This window comes from Herpailurus yagouaroundi, unplaced genomic scaffold (assembly GCF_014898765.1).
Source record: "Herpailurus yagouaroundi ecotype Mexico unplaced genomic scaffold, PumYag 28, whole genome shotgun sequence".
NCBI classification, from domain to species: Eukaryota; Metazoa; Chordata; class Mammalia; order Carnivora; family Felidae; genus Herpailurus; species Herpailurus yagouaroundi.
This window is the reverse complement of record NW_024412376.1, coordinates 66,793,777-66,817,067: the sequence shown is the minus strand read 5'-3', so window position 1 is coordinate 66,817,067 and position 23,291 is coordinate 66,793,777. Positions and strand designations below refer to the sequence as shown.

Here is a 23,291-nt window from a genome sequence, read left to right as displayed (position 1 = left end):
AAAATTCTTCAAAAAGCACAAATAAAATAGGGGCAATGATATCTCTAACCTCAATCTTATAAATATTTTCTATTATCCAAGTGATAATTAACAACAAAAATTAATACAAATTTTTAAATTACAGAAAATATGACAAACACATGAGCTGCAATAGAGATCTGGTTTGATTCTAGCCTTTGGGTATATGTATTGGTGTGACAGAGATCATAGGCTTCCTTCTGTTACTAGTTAAATCCCTGTGGCTGGTTACAAATCACAGCACACTTGAAGAGAAGTTTGTTCAGAAGCCTATCAAATTTCCAGTGAGCGTCCAATATTCAATGAAAAATATAACTGCAATATAAACTTGTGGGCCTTAAATGAGTCAGTCCACAAAAATATTGTACATAGGTCTATGCTACTTTTGACACCATTCACTATATTGGGAATTCTCCTATAGGTCAACTATAGGGGGAAAAAACACTGGAACTTTGTCATCAAAGAATAAAGTATTTTCAGGAATAAAATTTTTGGTTGGTGGGGTGGGGGAAAGCATCCCATAGCTTCTGTGTCTTAAACAGGTCACAAAATAGCTATTTAGCCAGTATTATATATACAGTTAGCCCTTAAACGATGGGGGGTTAGGAGTGCCAATACCCCACATAATAAAAAATTCACATATAACTTTGGACTCCCCCAAAACTTAATAGACTACTCTTGACCAGAAGCCTCACTTGTAACATATACAATTGATTAACACACATTTTGTATGTTATATGTATTATATACTGTATTCCTTTTTATGTTTATTTATTTCTCTTGAATGTGAGCATGAGTGGGAGAAGGGCAGGGAGAGAGGGAGGGAGAGAGAGATCCCAAGCAGGCTCCACACTCAGTGTAGAGCCTGATGCAGGGCTCAATCCCACAACCCTGGAATCGTGACCTGAGCCAAAATCAAGAGTGGGATGCTCAACCAACTAAGCCACCCAGGCACCCCTTTATACCGTATTCTTACAATAAAATAAGCTAGAGAAAAGAAAATGTTACTAAGGAAATCATAAGGAAGAGAAAATACATTTATAGTAGTATACTGTATTTATTGAAAAAAATCCATGTATAAGTGGACCCACACAGTTCCAATCATGTTGTTCAAGGGCCAGCTGGACTTTTGATAAAGACAGAGGAGAAGCTACCTTACCTTGTTAAAGTATCTGATGATTTTTCTAATTCTTCACACTCCATGTGAAACACACTAGAAAAAGAATCCTGAAAACAGAGGATAACATGGACTGAGAAATAAGTTTGACAATGTAATGAAATCTATCTAAATACACACATGTAAGTGTGTGCAACTGAGGAAAGATGACAATACTTGTGATATTTTTCAAGTTAGAATAAACTGACACAAGTACTCCATTCCTGACAGCCTCAAGTTGCCTTCCCATGTTCTTACCAGTTTCTGATATTCACTTGCAAAACGCTCATTTGCTACTACTTGTTTTTTGTTTTTCTACCAGGTGTTAATGAATATGGTAGCTTCAAATTTTCTCCATAGTTATTCAAAATCCACATTTTAGCTTTTATGCATATATTGATTGCTGTTGATAGATCTTTTTAAAAGACATATTTTATGAGATCATTAAAATAATTGTGAAGAGGGGCGCCTGGGTGGCTTGGTCGGTTGAGCGTCCGACTTCAGCTCAGGTCATGATCTCGCGGTCCGTGAGTTCGAGCCCTGCATCGGGCTCTGTGCTGACTGCTCAGAGCCTGGAGCCTGTTTCGGATTCTGTGTCTCCCTCTCTCTCTGCCCCTCCCCTGTTCATGCTCTGTCTCTCTCTGTCTCAAAAATAAATAAACGTTAAAAAAATTTTTTCAAAAAAAAATAATTGTGAAGATTAGCAACACAGAGAAATACTTTGGAAGTTACATTAAAAAACAGAATACGTATTCATACCCATGCTACATTTGCAACTGAATAAAGAATTGGAGGGAAACACACAAATAAAACAATGATATTAGTTTAATTTGGGGAGAGAAGAACTGAGTCCTTTCTTCCTTACATTTGGATTTTTGCTCATGTTGAAATCTTTTTAAACAAAAAGTTATTGTATAAATGGACATCAAGCCACTTGATTCCCAAACTCAACAAATTAAGTTGGTTTAAAAAGTGAACAAAATACATTAATGTTCACATTGCTGAGCTATACTGCAAAGCACCAATGATCCAAGTCAGTTGCTGCCATGGCAGATGTTAACCGGTAGGCGCATGAGCTGAATGTTAATTAAAGTGATATTTAAGTTGTCTAAAAAAGCAGTGTTTTACGTATAACTTTCAAAAATTAAATGCTAAAGAACAGGTCACGGAGCAAAAATTGTAAATTGACTTACTGCATTAATGAGTTCTGACCTGAACTTTAAAAGGATAGCTACTTGCAATCATCTCCGTATTAAGGACTTTGTAACCGACTGAAACTATGAAATAGTATCTAAGAGAATACTGACTACCTTACCACAGTAAATTCTCATTTGATATCCAGTTAATGAGACTTAGACACCCATACACCACAAAATGATTCAGAAAATGTTGAGTCATATAGTACAGTCTTACTATCTAAAACAATTTTTGAAATTTTAATATAAATATTATATATCTTTTATTATTCTACTTCCCAAAAACCCCATCAATTCAGATATCATATATGGATTACAACAGACTATACAAGTGGTGATCCCCACTCTCTTTCCCAACCCACCAATGAAGAGCCTATTCTCAGGGTCTAAAGGAAAAAGAAAATAAATGACATAAAAAGATATATCCCAGAAGTAGTGGTTCATAGGTAAAAAGGGAAAGAAACTGCACAGAAGAAAACTGATTTAGGCTAGGAGCTCTGATTCTAACCATGAATTCAACTGGCCTGTCTAGAAGCAACCAGCACTCGGTGAGAATACTCCATCTTTCCACACACATCTGTTTCTTTACATTACACATCAATGGATTGAAATATGCCAATTAGAACAGTTTAGTGGTTTTCCATTGCTGGTAAAGGATTTAGGACTAACAAGTACCTTTAATAATATTGCCTCTATTGGGCCATGCCCTTTGGTTTCTAGCCGATTTCTGATAAAAAGAAAATTTTATTCCCAACCCACTCAGAATGGGGGTCTACTTGTTCATCGCAACCAGGGCACCACTATTCCTGACCACAAAAGGTCTGCACACCATAATGACAATGTATTTCTCCATCAAGGTAGTGTAGTCATTGACAAAAGCAGCACACGGATATTCCCATGGTAACCACTTAGTGGAGGCACACAAAGGTGAAATGGTGCATGGAAGGCATCCTCTCACCTCACCTCTACCCCTGTTCAACCAGAACAGCTCATACTCTGATTGGCTTTGCATAAACAATAAACAGTTAGGTTTTATCGAGAGATTTGAGGCTAACATGAGGTTTAAAAGCTGTGCTTTAAGGAACATAGGTTTCTGTCTTTCTAAAAATAAAGAAGTCATACTCTGTACTCACGGAGCAATCTTCATCCACTATGAAAATGGTGCATTTCTGCACCTGCATGAAAGAGATAATAGTGGCAGCTATTTTCTTTAGAATTACTTCTAATGATTGCTGTTCTTCAAAAATTAAGCTAGCAAGGTCAAGCAGCACCTAGACAAGAAAATTTAGTTTATTATTTAGTAATTGTTTGTAATTATTAAAGCAATACAATGATTTATACAATTTAGAAGTTGTTTATTTACAGTCTAACAAGTTGCAACCAAGTTTGCATTCAGTATTAAATACGTAAGTCTCTATTTACTACCAGAGCTTCCATACTGATTGTTAGTACAGTTAGTATAGTGATTACAATCACAGACTCTGAAACCGGAGTCATCAGTTTTTCATCCTGCTTTCCCTCCCTGTGAGCTTTGTGATGTAGGGCCAGTTCCTTAAAAATGGGGATAACAGTAATATAATAATATCAAATCATAGGATTATTGTAAGCACTAAATAAGTGAACATTTCTAAAGCATTTTGAATACTATCTGATACATAAAACACACTGTCATTGCTGTTGTTCCAAACTTCTGAGATCAACATTTATCAGCATTTTCACATAGCACAGTTAATACTGTCCAAAACAGACAAAATTTGAAGAGGTCCTTTTGTGTTTTTTCCTGGTAATTTCTCTTTCCTTTGAATTCCATAGAATGTCTTCTAATCTCACGGAATATCTGTGTATAGAGGAGGAAGAAAGGGTGTCAAAGAAAATTTGAGGAGATGCTATGCTAGCTGAGCCCTGAGAGATAAGCAGGCATCATTTGGGTGAAGTGGGAAAGGGAAATATTTCAGTCAAAAGCAACTAAATTGAGAGAGGGTAGCATACACTATAAGTCTTAATCAAGTTTTAAGAGAAGCTATAGAGTGTGAGGAGGAGAGTTGGGGAGATGAGATTGCAGACTCAAGTGGAGAAGGAATCTCAAAAGCCCTGTATGTCTTTGGAAGCAGTTTGGACTATGATGGACTGCAGGAAGAAAGTAACAGGCTTGTATCTGTGTTTGTAAAAATGGGGACTAGATTAATGGGTGGCAAGAGCAGAGCAGGGAGACCAGGTAGGAAGATACTGTAGGCAAAGGCAATGGAAGATCCAATACTTTATTAACACAAGATCTAAAAAGAGAAAATATAGGGTGGGAGAGAGGAATTATCAAAGAAGTAATGAAAAAGAATTACATAGAAAGGAAGGGTTTAAGCCTCCAGATGGAAAGGGATGACCAGGTACCAGTATGACAAATGAAAAAGAGTCATATTATAAAATTAACTTGTAAAAAGAAGATATAGAGACATGATATGAAAAGCTTAGACAAAAAACAGAACAAAACAAAACAGCTACACAGAGCCCAGGATCAGTACAACAGGGACGCTAGTTAGAAGACAAAAGCACCACCCCTAAATTCTGAGAAAGTGATTTTTCAGTTTATAATTTTATACCCAGCCAAACTGGTAGGATGATATAATAGGCAATTTCGAACATGCAAGGACTCAGAAAACTTACCTGATCAATACTCTTTCTCAAGAAATTAATTGAGAATATGTTGCAATAAAACAAGGGCATAAACTGAGAAAGAAGGAGTTATGGGATCCAGTGGACAACCAGTGGAGCCCTTCTGAGAAAGCAGTGAAGGAAAATTCTATGATGACACCTATACAGCAGGCAGGGGAGATATAGTTCAGCTTGGAAGAGAAATGGTGGAAAACCTCAACTTTGAGATCTCCAAGGAAAAGAACTCAACAGTATGCCTAAATAATGGGGACTATGGGGGAAAAACTAACAACATGAAGGCTACTCTACACTCAGGGGAAAAGTTCAAGGGGAAAAAAAGGAATGGAATTCAGAAACATCATGAAAAACTGAAAGTTGTGTAACAAATGTAATATGAACATTTACATAGTCACGGTACTTATAAACACTTTATTTTAAATCACAACTTGAGAATTAAACTAAAGCTTACTAAAAGTTAACCATGGTTGTAGAACAACATATATGTTATCAATGTGGGCAACAGAAAAAGGTCTGTTGAGAAAAGCAGAGGCAAGTCATGGCAGTTGGGAAGGAAAGATGAGGGATGCTAAGATCCTCATTTTACAAAGCATAGAATCAACAGATGATGTCTCTAGTTGATAGGGCAAGAACTAACAGCCGTATCTAACATTATGAATGCAACCCATCCAGTAACTTAAAACAGATGTAATGATACTAGTGGAACAGGATAATGGCAAGTACAGAGTGATGTAAATCAAATAAATCCACCTCTTTTAAGTTAATGAATATTTTCTAACAGTGATAAAGCAACAGAGCATGGAATACAGGAAATGGAAAAAAATTATTAGAAGATACAGCTAAAATATTAAGTGGATTTTTAATCATACACATATTTTACCTGGATAAAAATTAAACAATTTTTTAAAAAAAGAATTCCTATACGCTCTCTTTAGTAATCAGACTTGCCTGATTTCTCTTGTTCTCCAGCAGTGAAGTCTCATAGAGTTGAGCATTATGAAGAACAATACCACAAAATGCCAAATAGGCAGCAAAGTCCTAGAAAACAGGGAAGACAACAGCCAAATTAAGAACTGTCTACAAAACTGTCTTGTTATATTATCTGAAACACAGAAGGCATCCCAAAGTATTTATAGCTGAAATAAATATTAGAAAGCCCAAAGGGTCCATGTTAATTCTGCACAGAATTAGGAACTGATGCAGAGCAAGTGTTAGCTAACTGGTACAGTAAGTAGATGACCAGTATTAACACCATCTCCTAAAGTCATACACTAGTTACAAATTACCAAGGAGAAAACGGGAGGGAGTAGGACACAGATCTCTTTATGCCATTTGAAACTGAAATTCACCCTATGCAAAATTTGGTGTTGTCTCTCAATGATATTAAGAGCTGGATCTGTGCTGAGACTATATAAATAGCCTGTAACTTATTACTGGGGCTAATGAAAGCTAACATACTTATTGGGAGAATACTGGCAGTAACAGTCCCATATGTTGTATAAAATATTAGCTTCAGTATGTTTTTTAACACGGATCGTCATCCACAGTACACTATTTTATAGTGGTATGCTCACAATTATATTAATTATTGACTAAAACAAGTCTGTCCATGGCATACTTTATTTAGAATTATACTTATTTTGCCCAGAGATGATACAGCCTACGAATGCAACTCTTTCAAGAAGGGATTACCTTAATGGGAAAATGATGAAATATAAATATAAAGCCATTCTAGAACCATGTTCCCCACCAAATATTCTCAGGTGTCATTAACAGAATAGGAGACTAGATGTCTATTACGCTGATTTTAAAAGGTACTTGCTATGTTCTGAAGAAATTAAAACATGGGGACCAACATAAGTGCCAGTACGGCCTACACCATGGAGACAAAAATAACTCTGTCTTGTTTGAATGTCTTCCAAACGTTCCTACTAATTTTCAGGGGAGGGACATAAATAGCGACAGTCTTGAATAAGAAGAATTCAGTAGGCTCCACGATATACATATAATTACATATTCAGGAAGAGAAATAATAAAACCTACTGACAGAATGAAGTTATAAACAGGTTTAGGGGCTTCCGTCCTTAAACGGGAAGCATGTCGATGTGGTGCATGGAATGTATTCCTTCAGAGTTGGATGGGAAGAGTAATAAAATAATGCTGACTGCCGCTCTTTCTGAAGCTAAATTCACATCATCCAGCCTGAATTCACACCTTGGCGCCCCACCGTCTGTGTGCAAAGCTTATAAAACATTCTGAAATTTGCTTCCCCAGGAGGCAATTCCAATTTTTAGCTGACCTGGAGTTCTGAACTTGGAGCTTCAGGGGTTTTTACTCAGCGTTGAATTTATTTATAGCAGTGATGAAAGGTAAATGAGATAGTTAAAATACCGTGTCACCCTCTGTATGGCCCCAACATGCACACAGCCCTTGGGGGGCAGGGGACTTGGTGACACAGTGAGGAGGTAGTTGGGGGTTTCTGAGGACTGACTACCCCTAGGACCTCAAAGTCAGCACTGTAGTTAGCCATAGGAAAGAGACACTTTTGAACATTTCAGACCATTTTAAACCGTGATTTTTTTGTGATCAACAATTTCAGCAATAGCTAAGTCTATATACACTAAAAAGAGAAAACATCTTCCTACACTGACATCACAGCAGACATAAGTTTTGGTACCTTTTCATCTTTTTCAGTGAATGTCCCACCATTTCCCGATCTCTTGTTGATGGCCTGGGCTACACCAACAACCTGGTATAAGGACAAAAAAGTGGCAATTTCACTGACTGAAATTACTGGTATAAATTCACCGAAATGTGTTTATGGAGGGATTTCTACGTGTGCTTTTTTTTTTTTTTTAACGTTTATTTATTTTTGAGACAGAGAGAGACAGAGCATGAACAGGGGAGGGGCAGAGAGAAAGGGAGACACAGAATCTGAAACAGGCTCCAGGCTCTGAGCTGTCAGCACAGAGCCCGACGCGGGGCTCGAACTCACGGACTGTGAGATCATGACCTGAGCCAAAGTCGGACGCTTAACCGACCAAGCCACCTAGGCGCCCCTACGTGTGCTTTAAAATAGCAACAAACCTTGAAACCAAAACAAAACCCCTCAGCTTTGAACTAGTTCTGTATCATTTGCTACGTCCTTTTTTTTTAAATGTATATATTTTAAATGTTTATTTATCTATTTTGAGAGAGAGAGAGGGAAAGAGAGAGAATGCAAGCCGGGAGAGTGGCACAGAGAAAGGGAGAGAGAATCCCAAGCAGGTTCCATGCTCAGCGTGAGTGAGCCGATGTGGGGCTCAATTCCACGATAATGAGATCATAACCTGAGCCGAAGTCAAGAGTCGGAGACTTAACTGACTGAGTTACCCAGGTGCCCCTGTCTTGTCTAATAAGAATTCGAATGTTGTCAGCTTTTTGGGTCCCACCATATTTGATTCTGTGGCTTCACTCTGCATTGTGGGAAATATTGTTGGCCATCACATTTTAAGTGAATATTTTTCAAGATTTTTGGATGAAAAATAAACTGTAAATTTCTGTCACATCCAAATTAAATGTGTGATAAAATGAACATGTTATATTAGCTTTAAATATAATATTTCAAATGGTTTAGTTAAACACGGTCTTTTACTAAAAATGATACAGGATCCAGTGGCCAATTAGGGTGAAAAATAATTTCTAATGTAGGGGTGTAGTCCAACTTCCTTTGAAACTTCTGACCTTAAAAATTGTTTTACCCCCAATAGGCTTATTTTTGGGAAAAGAGGTTTTCTTGAAAACCCAACACAGGAATTAACAGGCTGAGTCTTACTTCCAATGAATCAAAGGTAAACTGTATCTTAAGACTGAGCTCAAACTCTGGGAATATGTCTTAAGTTTCCACAAAAGGTGTAGCAACACTTTAAGTACCTTCTCTTCCTTCTGCTTGAAAGTGTATTTTACTTACCTGTTTAGTTCCAAATTCAGTCTGAATAATTGCTTTAGTCTTTGAAAGACCTTCAAAACTTACCTTTTGTTTTTTTCCTCCTTCCTCTTATGAATTCTACTTTCTCCTTCCTTGTGTGATTTAATATCAGTGGAACAGCTATTTTCCCCTAAATGGTTACACTTTAGAAAAATAAAGCCCTTGGTTTTGTGTGTGTGGCTCACCCTTTTTTCCTCAGCTCCTTCTGGTCCCTTAGCTCTAAAAAACGATATAAAATTCTTGGCTAGGAGAGCAGAACAAGGAAGGGGAAATGCATTTTTATTTGATGTAGGTTTCTGATCTTCTCAACACCCTTCCTCCATGACCCATGACAGAGTAAAGGGATGTTAAAAAAAAAAAAAAAAAAAAGCAGAATTCTCCAATTGTCCTGTACCTTTTTGTTGTCTTTAGTTCAACTCTCCCTTTTTTTGTGTGTACCCTTTAGCTCTTGAAAATGGCTAACAGATGTTCAGATGCTCCAATCTCAATGACTAAATGCACACAAAAACTTATGTCTATGGTCAAAAATGTCTGGATTGCAGATTAGCATGTTCACCTGAGTGTAACTGACAGGAGCCACTTGAGGGTCACTGGGGTCTAATACACAGTGCGATCAGTACAGCCTGGTTATTTCAACTACTGAGGTGTCTACTCTGTACTGAGGAGAGACAACAGTGGGGAGAAAGACTACTCTGAAGGAGCTCTGGGTCAAGATCGGGTGGTGCACAAACATACACTTAAGGCACATAGGACGGTGTGATCAGTTCAATGATACAGATGCCCACAGACTGCTATGAGTACAGAAGGGGGCACATAATATGGGTAAAGAGGCAGTTTCTCAGACATGATAACATCTGAGTTTTCATTTGTCTTTAGTAAACGGCTTTATAAAAGAAAGACTTAAATTTTAAATCTTCATTTTAAGGAAGGGAAGTTTACAAACAGATACAAAGAGTCTTAGGCAAACCTTCTCAGATGATTACGCAGTATAAAAAAGGATGTAGTAATGCACTACATGCATGTGGAGCTGTGTGAGGCAATGTACTCAAGGTAGAAAGTAAAGTTCCCACTCATTCAAAAATAGAAAGACACAAAAAGCTAGTTGTTTATTAAATGGTCACCAAACTGTATTAACGTCTTAGTCGATCATGATGTCACCATAAATTGACAGTGAGAGAACAGTTAATTTCCTAGTCTTAAAAGAGGCAAATCAGTGGCATAATGTATTTTCTGAAATCAAGACCAGTAAAAATGATAACATTGGTCAGTTTAGATCACTAGAGTCTCTTGAGAATGAGAACAAAGCCGGTGTGGGCTAATGAGCTCATTATGGTCCAAGGCTGCAGGCTACAGATAACCCTCAGCCTGGTCAGTGATCTGCAGACTGATCTGGGGTGGTAGGCGAGAGCTGGGAGGGGCAGGGGGTAAATATTTCGAAGTGGGTCGGTGAGCATCAACCTCCACCAGAGAAGCAGGATCAAAGCATGGCCTGTTCCCAGTGTGCCTGCGGCAACTTCATTTAAGTAAAAGAGAACTTCAAACAAGGCTTCTTCGGTGCACTTGGAGATGATCCCTTCAGCTCTTCCTGTATTAAAATTTATATGCCAATTTCAACCTCAGTTTCAATCCGCACGTTTGATACTCAGAACTGTTTATATGATAAACATTTTTCTAACCATGGGCTGAAAAGTTTTCTCGGTAGTTAAAACAACAGTGTCCTTGAAACCATACTATCAGTCATTATTCACAATTTTCAACCAACACAAGAGTGTTCACATGGTTCAATAACTATTTTCCATTCTGGAATTTCTATCAGATTCATTTTTCAAATCTGTCTATTCCTCCTCCTCCTCCTTCTCTTATAAATACTAAGTCCTTCATCTCTTTGCCTGAGAGTTCATCTTTAGCAAGGGCTGTTTTCCACAGGAGTCCCACCTTCCCTGAGTCATGAAGCATCTGTGCCCAGTGACTTCCTGTTTGTCTTGGCACTGCCTTGGGAGTGTGAATGTGAACTCCATACCTGTGTAGAGCACAGGCTCATGTTCTCATGGTTCACAGGTGCCTCTTCTTTCTCTCACAGCAGCAGGCAGGAGACAAGCTTCCTTGAGGCTTCTCCTGTCTGCTGGTGGAGTTTGCCAGGCCCATTTTCATGAATGAAACCATCACTCATCTAGGCTTCCCCTCCCTGCCCCTCCATGCTATTCCTGCAGAGTGTATGCATTCCATAGCCTGCGGATGCTACCCCTGGACATTCGTCACTATCCTGAATCTCAGATCCTCGTGAGCCCATCTGGCCAGGACTCCATGCTCACGTTTCTTATCTTGGGTTCCCCTCTGTGTCTGACACCTGTGGGTTTTCCCTTTCTTGAGCGCATCTGTAATTTGTAAACTTGTTTTTGGTAAAATTTTATCTTCTACTTGTTTGCAGAATTGTGGAGGGGTATTCTTCTGCATCTGTACAGTCTGGCCAACAGACCAGAAATCTTGTTTATAGGCTTTAAAGCCTACTTTGTATTCCCTCAACACCAGATCTTTACTATATTGAATTCCCCTGACCCACAATTTTTTTTCCCTCTAATATTAAACAAGATATTTACTTTTAGGCAATGTCATGGAATAAGGATTTCCAATGATGAATTTTTCAACCTTTCTGGTAACCAATTACTTCTCTTACTAATAATTTTACAGATTCAGATATTGAGGTTAATTTAAGAGACAATTAATTAAATATAACTGGTATTAAAAACACAGGCATGTTCTTCAAAGAGTTATTAGACCAAGAACATATATCTAATACATACATGTGCCTCCATCCCCAGATGGATGACATTTTAAAAACAGCACTGATTAAAAAAAAAAAAAAAACAAACAGGTAAAAATAGGAGAAAAAGCGTAGCATTTGTCCAAGATCACATAATTCAGTAAAAGACCAAAAAGAGTTTAATTCTCTGAATTTCAAGGATCCTAAGCAAAACTAGCACCTTCTGCCCTCCTTGTGTTGATTTCCTTCTTCGGTCATCTACTGCCCCTTTAAACAAATTAGCTCATTGTCTTCAAGCCAAGTAACTGCTAACCATAGGCTTTTTAAATGTCATTTTCGAATGATCGCCTTTATGGCAAGTGTGTGTCAGACCTCATATCTGAGAAGCAAAGCCCCTTAAAAGTATTAGTTTCCACATCAGAAAGCCCAATCACTCTGCCTACCTGCTGGCTACCTGGATCCTCAAATGGCAGTACTCTATGCTATTTTTTTTTTTGAAGCACAAAGAAACTTCTGTTTTCTATTTTTTCCTGGCACTTTGCACAGCATAAATGGATATTATGTCCTCACAGGGTCAAGTGTTCTTTTAGGAATGCAAAGGGCAAGACTTGACTCTCACTGAGTGAACAGTGTGGAATGTGACAGCTGGTCAATTCAGGGGCAACTGATCATTGCCACAGTGAGCAATTTCTTCTTCAATTAGCAGCTGCCCCAGACACTTACTGAGGCCATACATCAATCTCAATACACTTCCTTATTCTCAATTCCAGGGGACACTCAGGATGGAAGCTAAAAATGCAAGGGAAGAAAGGAACAAACTCTACAATTTTTAGCTATCCTTCTCTCCCATCCATGGAATGCCACTATCATAATGACAGGGCCCCTAGACCAGGTATAACCTGAGCCAAAACCTTATTTCACCAAGAAAATGAGAATTTAATACATACAGGAGCCAGTGGAGAAGTCTCCCCAGTGTTCTTTTCAAAAATTTACTTGACTCAGTCATTCATCCAACAAAAAATATTTTTATTCAAAAAATAATCTCTGAGTCTCTCATATATCAGTGATTGTTCTGGGCAACGAAGACCCAGCAGAGCACAAGACAGATAGAAACCCATGTCCTCATGGAGGTGACATTCTACTTAGAGCATTAGGCTTGGAAGAGAATCTCACCCATATACCACCTTCTCCTTCTGTTTTACAAGTAAGCAAACTGAAAGTGACAGAGTTGGTATGACCAATCTGGGCTTTCTCACAGAGGAAATCCTAGACAATCCAAATCCTAGACAATCATCAAATTATGGCCATAGTCCATGTGGTAGGCAAAATAATGTCCCCCAAAGATGTTCTCCTTCTAATCCCCAGAACCTGTGATTATGTTACCTTAAATGGCAAACAGGAACTTTGCAGATGCAATTAACTTAAGGATCTAGAGATGGAGAGATTATCCTGACTCATCTGGGTGGGTCCTCCAACTGTAATCACAAGCATCCTTATGAGGGAAAGCAGGAGGCAGAAGAGTTGGGAGTCAGAGATTTGAAGATGCTTGGCTGCAGGTTTTGAAGACAGAAGAAAGGGCCACAGGCCAAGGGATGTAAGCAGCTTGAAGACGCTGGAAAAGGCAAGAGAACAGATTCTTCCCCTAGAGACTCCACACAGGAACACAATACTCTGACACCTTGATGGTAGCCCAGTGAGACCTGTTTTAGACTCAGACATCCAAAACCGTATGATAATACACTTGTGTGTTGTTTTCAGCCACTAAATTTCTGGTAGTTTTTTTTTTTACAGAGGCAATAAGAAACTAACACATTCCATTAGAATCATTCTCCATTCCTTTTTCACTTTCCCTCACTCCATACTGTATCTTGTGCTTCACCATCTAAATCCTCACTCTCTTTGAGAGCCCTGACATATCATTGCTAGTTGTTTTCCTGCCTTTAGTCGACCTTTGACACTCATGCCAAATTTATCTTCTTGGGACACTGCTCTGCACATACAAATCACCTTTTTACTCAAAACATTGTAATGTTCCATCCATCTAAAGGATGAAAACTGATGATGGATTCCACACCCTCAGCTTCAAATAAGATCACTTAAATGGGTCTTTGAATTAGAACGCTGTGATGACCTTTGTTCACATCATTCCTTGAAATATTACCTTCCCCTTTCTCTACTGAGGCAGAGTCTACAGAAAGCTTCCCTTGAAACCCTTCTGAAATTCTGTGTGGCAGCTGGGTATGCCATACATTTCACAATGAGGTATTCTCATTTTTAACCTCGTTTTCTCTCCTCTCATCCCGGCTCTCCAACTAGATTGTTTTCTAAGGACATGATTTATATCTATGCCTTATTGTAGCATTGGTACTTTGCTTTGTCCCGAATGCACTCAATGCTTGATGGAGATTTGCTGTTGACGATAATGGGAAAGTGTCAGAGGGATCAAATACTTGTTAGGGTGATGTACTTACTCAACAATTCACATTCGAATAATAGTTAATTATATCTGCCCATTTTCTTTCTCTGCCTTTTGCTTGATATTAAGTGATCTCTCCACATCTGAGAACTGATGTGGCAGTAAGAAGTTTATGCTGTTAATAATCCTTTAGTTATGGAGCTGGAACTTAGATCCTAGAAGGACTCCGGGAGAGTGGCAAAGAAAAGCTTAAGATTGTTCGTTTTAACACTTAATTTTAAAAACACAGAAAATCACAGAGAATAAGATAATAAACATCCATATCTCTGTCACCTAGAACAGTGGCAGTGTGGGGCTTGTTAAACACAGCTTGCTGGACCCCACTCTACAGGTTCAGATTAGCAGATCTGGGTTGGGGCTCGAGAATCTGTATTTCTCGAAGCTCTCAGGTGATGCCACATGCTCCTGGTCCAAAGATAAAAGACACTTAGAGAATCACTAATAAAGAACTACAAGGTGTCACTATTTGAGGATGTTTCCTTTTTTGAATTAATCTAAGAAAATTAAATTAGACTTTCTCCTTCTAGGGCCATTCTTCTTTCTCCCATCTTTCCTTCCCAGAGTCAACCCCTCACATTGCATTCCTAAGAAATATATGAATCTATAACAAGACCTAGTACTTTCATCTTTCAAAAAGGTTACTCAAATAAAATAATAAGAAATGCATAATTTTGCAACCTATTATTATATTCAATGTTGTTTTTCAATCAGTTCATATATAGATCTAGTTCATTCATTTTATATATAAGGTTGTATTCCATACCAAATTTTATTCATCTAATCCCCAAATGATGGATGTTTGGGTTGTTCCAATTTTTTGCTATTAGAATTCTAAAAAACATCTATGGTGAACATCTCTATATGGGTCTGCTTGTGCACATACATAAGAGTTTCTTTGTTGAAATCTTCAGAGGGATTACAGAAGTTATACCTTTATGAGCAATGCTTAAGAATTTTTGTTAACCTTACATTCTAACCAGCCCCTAGTATTATCAGGCTTTTAAATTTTTGGCCATCTGACAGCTATACAAATGTGTTTCACTGTTGCTTTAATTTGCATCTTCCTGATTACTAGAGAGAATGAACAGCTTTAAAATTTTTATTATCTATTGGCTGTCCTGTGTTGCCTATGTGTAATTTTGCGAATTGTGACCGTTCTGTTGTTGTTTGGCTTTTATTAATACATTTGAGAATCAAGGTTTGATTTTTTTTAAATGACTAGCAAGACTGACTTTATTTGTTTGTGATCCATGTTATCCATTTATACGTATAAGCACCACTACACCTACTGTTTCTCTCAAGAATACGTTTATGGATCTTCCAAGGTCGCAGATAACACAAGTATGAATACAGGAGAAGTGGACGCTTTTACTTTATTCTCACGGCCCGAGAGGCTAGGAAGAGGCAGCCAAGTTGAAAAGAAACTTTGAGAAAGTTACAAGATATAAACAGCAATGCCCTTAGGATAACTGACATGAGAAATGCATGATTAATGGCCAATATCTCTAATACAGTTAATAAATCTATCCCCAGCCAAAAAAATTCATAATCCTAAAGAGTCTGCTATTTATAAAAGGGAGAAGGAAGGGCCTGCTATATGACAGGCACTTTGTATCTGGTAATTCATTTAACCTTTGCCACAACTCTTTCAGGTAGACACAATCATTCCCCTTTTATCACAGAGGTAGCTGATGTTCGGAAAAGTTAAATAGGAGTCCAAGAATGTGCAGACCCAGATGCTCTGCAGGTGTGATCCCAAACCTAGTTCTTTCTACTACTCCCCCCAAAGGGAAAGCAAAACCTGCACTAATATAAAATACAGGTTCTTAAGTACTATTCTTCAAAGGGATCGTGAAGACCAAGGATTTTGGAAATTTGCTGCCTGCAAATCCCATACATATGCTTATCTTGTTAATGTGTATTTTCACCAAAGGGAATGGAACAATTTCAAAGTTACAACTTTAAGAAACAAAGATCCAAAATGGCAGACAAATCAAAAGTTGCTTTGACTTCCATTATAAATCTTATGTCATATCTTTATATCCAAGAACCTCTTATGCAACATAAAAAGGTCCTGCATTTCAGGGATATATAATACACTCTCAAAAATAAGTAGATTCTTCAAGAAAAAACAGAATTAATCTATGGTAACAGAAATCAGCACAGTGTTGTCCATAGTTTGTGAGATATCTTAATTGGGGTGTTAGCTTCACAGCTGTATACACATTTGTCAAACTCATCAAATTGTACACTAAGATCTGTGTACTTCACTGTATATAAAACTTAACTCAGTTTTCAAAAGTCTTAAAGTAATTTTTTTAATTGTAGAGAGAAAGTATGAGCTGGGGACAGGGGCAGGGAGAGAGAGAGAGAGAGAGAGAGAGAGAGAGAATCTTAAGCAGGCTTCATGCTAGCATGGAGCCTGAGCAAGGTTTGATCCCATGACCTTGGGATGACCTGAGCCAAAATCAAGAGTCGGACGCCCAACAGACTGAGCCACCCAGGTGCCCCTTAAAAGTAAATTTATAATTGCTGATGGTATATGAAAGTGATGGTCCTTGAACCGAGTTCCCAGCTGTCTTGGTAATGGTGAAGCAGACAGAGGTTCTGACCACTTGCTCTGTGTTATTAGGCAGGATGGATGTTCCCCAGATAGGGCCAGAACAAATCTGGCCTCTGGGGGTCAGTAGCTGTCCTGCCCTAGGAACATCCAGTGGGAGTGGTGCCAACCCGAGACTGGGTTCCTTCCAGATAAGGGGATGCTGGGCATAATTCTTGATCCTAGTGTTTATTCTCATCCCTTTACACAAAAATCCCTCTCCCCTGCCAAATACTAGACTCTCTGCCTCACTAGCCTTTAAGCAATGAGGTAAAAGTCTTAAATCTAGAATCACAGGAACCTTTTGCCTTCTTATTAGACCTTTCTGTCTCTTGGGATACAGAGACTCAATCCTGAGACAGAGCAGCACATCGCCACTGTGCAAAGTCTCCTTACATGCCTTTAAAAATTGCCAGAGACACGAAAGTTACATGGCAGAGAAGAGCCTGCCGTCTTTCCCATGGCAGGGTATGTTCAGTGTTTACCGTTATTTAACTTTCCATTCCCCCATTTGTCTGGCCTGGCCACCCTTCATAAAGGGAGGAAACAGACATTTTTCTGAACCTTCACTAGGTGAAGAGCTCAGTGGTGGGCACTGTCACATTCCTTGTCTCACTAGGACCTTTAAAACCACCCTCTGTGTTTGTACTTCATGTTGAAACTTTACAGATGAGTCACCTAAGGCACAGAGAGGTGAAGAAACTTGCTCAAGGAATCGCTGATCAGAAGCCAGCACTCAAGACTAAATCATTTTTGCTACAAACTCAGAGCTCTCTCTTTCAAACTCTCTCTACCTCTCTCTCTCTGCCTAATTGGGACTAAGTCCAAAATAACAAAAAATACTATATATTTGATGTATATTATATAACTGTACTTTGTGTAAGAATAAATCTACGACTCTTTGTGCCCACCCTTATACATGATATTGCCAAAAATGCCTTCAGAGCCTGGGATCTATTTGATAACTAAGATTTATTTTCAGGGTGGTGTCCTGCAATCTGCCAGCTGCTGGCCTGCACAGCACAGGCTTACCTCTGGATGGTGTTGTTGGATTTGGACTCTGTTAAACCAGGGTCAAGTCTATTCCACCACTGCCTGCACTTGTAAGAGGTCCACGTCTCTACAGCCTGGTAAGATGCTGTACTAATAAACCTTCCTGATAATTACACAGTAAAGTGGTGTGCCCATAGTGTGCACTAAACACAAACAGAAGAGAAGTAACACAGCAAAAGTGGCAAAAAAAAAAAGCAAGTTTCATGCATCAAAACACAAAATAGGCTGAATCTCATTTACAAACTAGAGCTGGCATCAAAGATTTTGTGAGACCATCTCCTTTGTTAAAGCTGAACTGAGTATTCACATCCCTGCTCTCACCTGTACCAGCTCCCAGCTAACCAGCTCCCGGCCATGAGAAGCTAGATACCCATATCATTTAGCTTAAGAGATCCAGATCCAGGGCAAAAAGAATGTATGTGCATATTTATGATCTTTATTTTTTTTTTTACATTCAACGAATCCTTCACATAGAGAATATAGCCTGTTATGTCACCATAGCCAAAACATAATTTTATCTCTAGGTGTTTTTTCTCCTTCACATGGAAGATGAGCCTGCGAAGGTAATCATACATGAAAGTTCATATGCAGACATCTGTCTCACTAGCAAAACTCCTAATTGTAGGTGCTGCTGGCAAAAAAAGACATGCCCTCCCCCACACAGCTGTGCCAGATAATATACAAAGAAGTTAACAGTATTTGGAATCATTGTTTGCAACTCTGCCTTTTATTATTATATTATCCCAGTCTGTAATTTGCATTTTCAAAAACTAAAATAGGAAAAGAGCTGGGTGGTAGCTTTTCAGGTACAACCATTAATAAAGATGAAAGAAGGTAATTACTTCATGGTAAGAAAAATGCAGCCTTAGAATAAAGATGATGTCGGTCTATATTCCAGTTCTGCCACAGAGAAGACACGTAATATTGGGAAATTTCCTGTATTTGACCAAGTCCACCTTTCCTCATCTAAAATGGAGATGGTACATCAGGGAAATACAAATCAAAACCACAATGAGATACTACCTTACACCTGTCAGAATGGCTAACATTAACAACTCAGGCAACAACAGATGTTGGCGAGGATGCGGAGAAAGAGGATCTCTTTTGCATTGTTGGTGGGAATGTAAGCTGGTGCAGCCACTCTGGAAAACAGTATGGAGGTTCCTCAAAAAACTGAAAATAGAACTACCCTACGACCCAGCAATTGCACTATTAGGCATTTATCCAAGGGATACAGGTGTGCTTTTTCGAAGGGACACATGCACCCCCATGTTTATAGCAGCACTATCAACAATAGCCAAAGTATGGAAAGAGCCCAAATGTCAATTGATGGATGAATGGATAAAGAGGATGTGGTATATATACACAATGGAGTATTACTCGGCAATCAAAAAGAATGAAATCTTGCCATTTGCAACTATGCGGATGGAACTGGAGGGTATTAGGCAAGTGAAACTGGTCAGTCAGAGAAAGACAAAAATCATATGACTTCACTCATATGAGGACTTTAAGAGACAAAACAGATGAACATAAGGGAAGGGAAACAAAAAGAATATAAAAACAGGGAGGGGGACAAAACAGAAGAGACTCATAAATATGGAGAACAAACTGAGGGTTGCTGGAGGGGTTGTGGGAGGGGGGATGGGCTAAATGGGTAAGGGGCACGAAGGAATCTACTCCTGAAATCATTGTTGCACTATATGCTAACTAACTTGGATGTAAATTTTTAAAAATAAAAAAAATAAAATTAAAATAGAGATAGTAATATCAACAAAAAGTATTATTACTGAGCTCTTAAGAGGCAGCATGAAGCTCCCAGCCATAATGCCATTTAACACGTAGCCTTGATTAAATTTCTACTTGCCATCCCTTAACTTGTCAATCTGTTTTGGATACCATGCATCAAGCTCGCAGAGAAAAACTTCTGCAAAAGAAGTTCTTAGGTAAACCAGATTACTGCATACCACAAACACAGTTTAAACATCACCTCCTCTGTGAAGCCTACTCTGGTGGAGCGTACAGTTTAGTGAGGAGAAACAGAAACACACCAGTAAGTTAATATGTAGTGTGTCAGATAGTGATTAAGTGCTTAAGTATTATGAAGAAAACAGAACAGGGATGGAAGTAATGGTTTAAATTCAATAAGGATGGACAAGGAAAGTCTCACTGAGATGTCATTTGAGTAAAAGCCCAAAGGAGATGAGAGAGTGAACCATGAGGACAACTAGGGGAGACACTTCCAGACAGAGGGAACAGTATGTGCAAAGGCTCTGGGGCTGCAGCTTACCTGATTACTGAGACACAGCAAGACTGCCAGTGTGTTGGAGAGGATGGGAAGTCGAATAACAGGAGAGGAGATAAGAGGAGCATCAGGAGACAGGGCATGTGGAACTTTTCTTCTGGGATAAGGTGGTATGAGACAGTTCTGATGAGGGGAGTAATGGGCTCTAACAAGTTTTATAAAGTTTGTGTTCAGAATTGAGTGTAAGGACTCAAAGGCTTGAGGCGGGGACACTAGTTAAGGAGTTACAGTAGTAACTCAGGGGCTTACATATCAAGTGCCTTGAACCAGGGTGACGGAGGTGCAGGTGGAGAACAGTGATGGAAGGAAAACCGACAGTGTTTACTGGTGAGTTAGATGTCTACTGTGCGAGAAAGAAAGAGGGCAGAGATGGCTTCAAGGAATTTAGCCAGAATGAGAGAAGTCGTTAAGTGTGGTGGGGATGATCATGGAGCAGGTTTGGTGGGAAGGGGGATCACGAGTTCGGTGTTCAATATGTTAAGTTCAAGATGCCTGTTAGACATGCAGAGGCAGAGAAGTAAGCAGTTGAACAGAAGACTTTATTTCATTGTTTTTTAAGTTTACTTACTTATTTTGAGAGAGAGAGCAAGTGGGGAAGGGGCAGAGAGAAAGGGAGACAGAATTTCAAGCAGGCTCTGCGCTGTCAATGCAGAGCCTGATGGGGCACTTGAAGTCACGAACCGTGAGATCTTGACCTGAGCCAAACGAAAAACCAAGAGTGGGACGCTTAACCGCCGTAGCCACCCAGGCACCGGGACATATGAATTTAAACTGAAGAAACAGTACAGTTGCAGCATCTGTTTGGTTGGCATATAAATGGTATTTAAAGCCATGAGAGTAGGGGCGCCTGGGTGGCGCAGTCGGTTAAGCGTCCGACTTCAGCCAGGTCACGATCTCGCGGTCCGTGGGTTCGAGCCCCGCGTCAGGCTCTGGGCTGATGGCTCAGAGCCTGGAGCCTGTTTCCGATTCTGTGTCTCCCTCTCTCTCTGCCCCTCCCCCGTTCATGCTCTGTCTCTGTCCCCAAAAAAATAAATAAAAGTTGAAAAAAAAAAAAACCACTTTAAAGCCATGAGAGTAGACAAAATCACTGTTGGAGTGCATGTAGTTAGAGCAGAGACTAGGGTCCAGGGCTGAGCTGAGCAGCACCAGTGTGATAAGCAGGCACCAGCCAAGGGGGCAGAGAGGCAGTCAGAGGCAGGAGGAAAACTAGGGATTCTGAGGTCCCAGAAAGTAGGTGAAAACAATCTGTCCTGGAGGAATGACTGGTCACCCAGTCACATGTCACATGTTGCAGATAGGCACAGCCAGGTGGGGACTGAGGAATGATCCCTGGCTCCCTCTGGAAGTCACAGGACATTGCCAAGCACAGTTTTCACAGAGTGGGACGGGCAAAGGCATGGATGGAGTATGTTCAGGAGAGAATGGGAGGAAACGGAAATGGCAACTGGTTGTGGGCAGCTCCTTCCAAGACCTGCTCTGATACTGATCAGAGGAATGAGGTGGTCTCTGAAAGGAGATGTCCAGTAGGTGCTTTGCTTTTAAGATGGGGGAAATAACAGCATATATGCAGGCTGACAAACCAGTTTTGTAGAGAGGGAAAATCTGGTGATTCCGGGCATGGGCCACTGGGAAGGGGGAAACTGCCAAGATTTGTCCTTGAGTGGGTGACATGGAGAGAGATCTGGTGCACACGTGTGAGACTGACCCTTGCTATTTCACAGTTTGTCCCTAGAAGAAAAAGGGAAAACAGAGTATGTGGACTCAGATGCAGGGGCGGGAAAGGGAGACAGAATAAGTTCTCTTATACAAGTATGCTTCTAATTGCTTTTTTCACTGAAATATTTAGCAACGCCATCAGCCGAAAGTGGGGTGGGGAGGCAGCCTTGAGTTTCAAGGAGAGAGAAGAAACTATTCAACAGTACAATAACATAGCCCAAAAAAGAGAGCTCATCGTTTTGATCCCCACAAACCAATATTTTCTGTTACATGTTTTTCTTTAGGGAATATCACAACTCTCCTCTGTTACATCCTATCTAAAAAACCTAAATGTATTATAGATTCTTCTGCTTATTCCTCCATTTTATCAATCCCTCTGTCTCTCAAACAGAAGTGCAACAAATCCACTTCTTGCTTCCTCTGCCTCAGCCTGGGTCCACTTCTAGCTTGGACTACTGCAAAAGCCTCCTTACCAACTTCCCTGCTTCTGGATACATAACTTTATCCGTACATGAACAAATACGGAAATTATTTACTTATCAAGATCTATCAAGCGTCAACTTATGTGGCTCTGGGTTATATATTAAACAAGGAAACTGTCCATCATTAAGGCTGTGGCCATACAGATCTTAAAGTAATAGCAAATATTTCCCGCCTTAAAAAAAAAAAAATCAGCACCCCCTCTGCAGGGCATTGGATGGCTCTTCATGATCTTGCCTCTGCCTGCCTACACAGCCTTGTCTCCACACCCTTCCCTCCTTCCAGTTTGTACTCAAGCAAACAATGTGCCAAAGGACTAGACACATTCCCTCTGCTTTTGATTCATCAACGGATGCAGAAAACAATGGTGCAGAGAGATAACGAGGATATTCCAGTGAGCACTTCCTGTGGATATTATGAAGCAGAACATTACATTTACATTACATGCAAACAGTGATCTCATATAGACCAGCATTTGTGACATAACATTTCAGAAGCCTCTTAATGCCTCAATCATTCGCCACAGCCCGAAGAAGCAGACCTCTTCCTCGTTTCTCCTCAGTCTTCCTTTTTTTAAGTTTTCTGCTTCCTCTTTTCTCTTTCCCCCATGCCAACTGAGCCATACACACCAACTCTCCACCTTTGTTTAAACCCAGCCTATGTTGCTTCTGGTGATTCGTGTCATTGTTTAGTACGTGAAAGGGTGAGAAATAATTTTAACTGACAAACAAAGTTCCTCTTTTATCAGCTGGCCATTTTTAAGGAAAGAGAAAAAGCCTTAAAGCAGATCTAGTACTTCCGGTGGTTTCCATCTCCTCAAATTCTTTAATACACCTCTCTTCAAGACGTGGAGTATAATTCCTCTCCCCTCGAGTCTGGGCTGGACTTGATGCCCGGGCTTCT

At 39.5% G+C, this 23,291-nt stretch overlaps 1 protein-coding gene across 5 annotated transcripts in view; it reads right to left on the bottom strand.

The window, feature by feature from the left end:
• The window catches only part of PDE5A (phosphodiesterase 5A), a 142,856-nt gene that overhangs the window by 77,330 nt on the left and 42,235 nt on the right, over nucleotides 1-23,291 (bottom strand). For all 5 annotated transcript variants that reach the window (XM_040474869.1, XM_040474875.1, XM_040474841.1 and 2 more), the window contains exons 4-7: nucleotides 7,712-7,783; nucleotides 5,983-6,072; nucleotides 3,504-3,641; nucleotides 1,178-1,245 (exon numbers count right to left, since the gene is read on the bottom strand). In XM_040474869.1, the coding sequence (XP_040330803.1) occupies nucleotides 1,178-1,245; nucleotides 3,504-3,641; nucleotides 5,983-6,072; nucleotides 7,712-7,783 (368 nt within the window). The remainder of the gene's footprint in view (nucleotides 1-1,177; nucleotides 1,246-3,503; nucleotides 3,642-5,982; nucleotides 6,073-7,711; nucleotides 7,784-23,291) is intronic.